This window comes from Ciona intestinalis, unplaced genomic scaffold, assembly GCF_000224145.3.
Source record: "Ciona intestinalis unplaced genomic scaffold, KH HT000838.1, whole genome shotgun sequence".
NCBI classification, from domain to species: Eukaryota; Metazoa; Chordata; class Ascidiacea; order Phlebobranchia; family Cionidae; genus Ciona; species Ciona intestinalis.
Genome location: NW_004191159.1, coordinates 1 through 4,135, shown reverse-complemented (window position 1 = coordinate 4,135; position 4,135 = coordinate 1). Strand labels below are relative to the sequence as shown.

General features: G+C 34.4%; 1 protein-coding gene across 1 annotated transcript; it reads left to right on the top strand.

The window, feature by feature from the left end:
• The first annotated feature begins 286 nt into the window (after positions 1-286).
• LOC100181295 (nucleoporin NUP188 homolog) lies at positions 287-3,045 on the top strand. Its single transcript, XM_002127191.3, has 4 exons — positions 287-447; positions 855-979; positions 1,811-2,001; positions 2,784-3,045. The coding sequence occupies exons 2-4, from the start codon at positions 923-925 to the stop codon at positions 3,028-3,030; spliced, it is 495 nt and encodes a 164-aa protein (XP_002127227.3). The 5' UTR covers positions 287-447; positions 855-922; the 3' UTR covers positions 3,031-3,045.
• The last annotated feature ends 1,090 nt before the right edge of the window (positions 3,046-4,135 follow it).

The window sequence follows — 4,135 nt, the reverse complement described above, 5'->3', positions numbered from 1 at the left end:
CATAATAGCCCATATATTATATAGGGCCAGTAAAAAGACCTCTAAACCCGTCTGGCTGCACCACTGTATGAGGCATATTTGTCTTCATTTTCAGATGTTTAGCTTTTAATTTGGGCTTTTCTATTTGTATTAAAACTGCCAAGTAGATCTAGATTTTGGCACCTTCATACTTTTTCAGATTGTAACTTTTTCAGATTACTTTTTAATACATTACATTTACCAAGTAGAAACTAACTTCCTTTATCTATATTGCCTGCAAGTACATCAACACTAACATACCCCCTCATAAACTCACTACATAAACACCCCCACTCCAGGTCCATGCATTTCTTTCCAACCTTCCATCTTTCGCTGAATTCATCAAAACCTGTATCAAGGATGATGTGGAAAGTTTAGAAGATGCTTCAGTGTGGAGATTACTTTATCCTAAACCACTTAGAACTGCAGGTTTAAAAATAACTTGATTTTTGATTTTTGTAATCAATTTTTATGTTTGATTTTTTAGTCTTCTAAATTATTTTTGTTATTTTTACATTTTTTAATTTTTTTGGGTCCTTTTACATTTTTTTTACATTTTTTAAATTAAGACCTCGCAAACTGAGGTTAACCAACTTTAGGGGTTGCCGAGAGCTAATTTTAGTTATGAAGGCCCTGTTCTAAATTATTATTATTTTTTTTTTTTTTCTTCTACTTTTATAAAAACAAACTTTTTAAAAAGGGTCGTTTTTTTTATAAACTGTAAGCATAAAGTGTTGCATTTACATTTTACATTTTTCCATAAAATTTTACAGTATTTGTAGTTAGCGAAATTTATTCAAAACTAATATCTATACGCTGCTCTCTATTGTCACCAGGTGGGAGTCATGTGGTCAAGATACCAAGCTCCACGATAGGACATCTTGTTGACAGTCAGTTTGGTGAAATGGTGCAATGGCAACATCCTGTGAATGGTTGGGCAGTGTTTCACGCTGAAATTAAGGTAAAGCATTGTTAACAATAAGTGTTGCCAACTACTTTTTGTTTATCAGTGTTGTCAACTAGTTTTTTTTGTTTTTTGGTGTTGCCCTATGTGTTTTGTTTATCAGTGTTGCCAATCATTTTTTGTTTATCAATGTTGCCAACTTTTTTTTAGTGTTGCCACATCTTTTTTTTTATTTATCAGTGTTGCCAGATACTTATGGGGGCGGGTAGATTGAAGTTATACTTTAAAATACATTAATCATAAACAGGTGTTCTAAAAAGTAATCTTTGTATAAACAAACAAGGTCTAAAGTTTCATCAAATTAATGAAATGAATGAAAATTATTTATTTATTGTCAGTTTCATCTAATTAATGAATAAATAAGTGACGTTGCCACGACAGTTGTTTTAACATACATGGTTTGATTCATACACCTTGTGCCCTAATGAGTATGGCACTTCTAGGGATCTGGCTAAAATCCAGCAATAATTTAAAATGCCGTGCCACGGCAGGTTACCGCACCTGCATCTAACCCAGAGGTTATGGGTTCAAGGCTCGTTGATGCTACCATTTTGGGAGTATGCGTCTTTGGAAAAGAGTAAAATACACTTAACTGCAAATGTTCCAACCCAGTGGTTACTAATGGCTTGTCTAACTTGCCAGCCATACAGTATAAAAAAACAATTACTCACAAAGTTACATACATGGTAACTTGTAACAGTTGTAAGCTGACCCAAGGTGTATAAAACCGAATATCTGTGTTATAACGACTGTCGTGATCCTCACATGAGGATAAAGTAAGTTACATTCATTCATTTTATCAAACCTTATCCAAATTATAATTTTCAGAGTTTATTAAGTTACCGGGGTCCAAGTTCAAATCTCGATCTGATCGGATTTATTCAAAAATCTCTTCTCATCTACCGATTGGTTGAAAAGATTTTAGTCTCAGTGCAGACTGATTCACCCGACACAGGCTGCATGGCTGTGCTTGAGACTATGAAGTTATTTGTCGACCATATTCCAGAGTTGTTACAAAAGTAAGTTTTGTCTTTTTTTTATTTTAAACATTTAGTAGGGTCTAGGGTGGGGGAAGATGGAACACCTTTTTATTCTAATTTCTTGTTCATTTAGTAGTAAACAAAAAACATTCAAAGAAATATAAAACTGTATCCTCATAACTCTCATAGTCCTAGACCGTTGTTAATTGTTCAAAACACGATCAGAATATTTGAATATTATGTGCTAAAAGTGTCCCATCTTACCCCACCCTACTATATATATAGTTTTTTTTTTTTGTTATTAAAAGTTGCTTTGTTTGGTTTTAAGAAAACGTTTATTTTAAGCAGTACTTAAAAAATCATATAGCTTAGTTATAAACAACTGTAAAATGCATTTTCCATTCTGTATGGGTTAGATAGGTTCTTGTTATAGAACCTGAGAATTGGGCTGGATTTTGCCCCATTACCCCAAAACCTAGGTGCCTATTTAGTATATTTACGTCCTAATGGGAAAAAAAACAACTATTACGACCTTAAAAAAATCATTCTTACTTTTCTAAACAATGGCCATTATCTAATATCATAATAACTTTATTTGTCTCTTGGATTACGGTAGCGAAGATTTAGAAATATTTTAAACGAAAAGACAGGATGTGGCGACAGAACAACAGTTGTTAAAACACGCTTAAAGTTAAAAACATATTTACATTAATTTGGAAGAAAATAAGCGTGGTCACTACACCTTATTTTTCATACAATAATTCTTATTATTCCCATAAAATAATGCATATTGTCATAAAATAGTTATACTATTTTTATAGAATAATCCATACTGGAGAACCGCCTGTCGAGCTAGTTGCGACGTGCATGAGGTGCGCCACAGCGTGGATAAACGTTGATCGCACCAATCATTGTGAGGATACATGGAAAAAGTTGACGCGTATCGGTTACTTTCCATATCAAAATACTCCAGCTTTGCATGGACAGTTTCAACCAGGAATGTTTGGTTCAGTGTTAGTGGAGGTAAGATTTGGTGTAGGTTTGTCGTGCATATATGTTCTAGTTTAACATGGCAGTATCCTACACAAAGCTGCGATTGGGCCGTATTAGTCCAGTTTAGTTATTACATTTTTTGGGGGGGCAATAACTGTTAAGTTTTTGCGACGACCGATTATTCTGGAGATAATGGCAATTGTTACCCGGTTATGACAATTTGTATGTAATGTGTTATGACGTCAGAATGATTAAGTTTCTCGCGACAACTTGGACGTCAAAAATTGCGCTCGGTGACACCTGGCAACGAATCGCAGCACTGATTGTACAGTGTACAGTACTTACAAATTTAAATGTATTTGGTGTGGTGCACTTATACCAAAATTAAAAAGGGGTACAACCATTGTGGGCATATGTGTCTTTGGGCAAGACACATAACGAAAATTTCTTCAACCCAGGTGACAGTGGTCCTTATTGTCCAAATTGTCAGTCATACAAAAAAACAAAAATTTGAAAATTCAAATTTCCAAAAAATCACATTTAAAGTTAAATACATTTTAACTAGTAATCGGTCAAGTGTATGAAACTGATCATTCATGTTATAATGATTGTCGTTGCCCCCCCACACAAGAGTAAATAGGTTACATTCATTCATTCATTCTGCTGTAACTAGAGGCCGACCAATATATATTAAGAAACACCTATGATGTTTCCTACTAAGAACATGCAGACCAACGAATTTTTTCTCTATTATAACTTGCAATATCTTGAACAGAGGTATTAATTTTGATTAATACTGATCATTTCATATGTTTCGCTATAATGTCAAATATCGGTAAAGTATTGGTATCAATACAAGCTAAAAATATCGGTATCGGTAGAAAAAATTGATATCGGTCGGTCTCTAGTTACTACTAACTAGTAAGCGGTCACGAAGTGTATAAAACAGAACACCCGTGTTATAACGACTGTCGTTGCCATGCAAGGGTAAATAAGTTACATTCATTTATTCATTACTTAAATAATAATTTCAATTGTCCGGCACCGTGGCATAGTGGTTAGCGCGCCTGCCTGTAACCCAGAGGTAATGGGTTCAAGGCTCGACGTTGCTACCATTGTGGGCGTATGTGTCCTTGGGCAAGACACTTAACAATAATTGCTTCAACCCAGTGTCACTAAT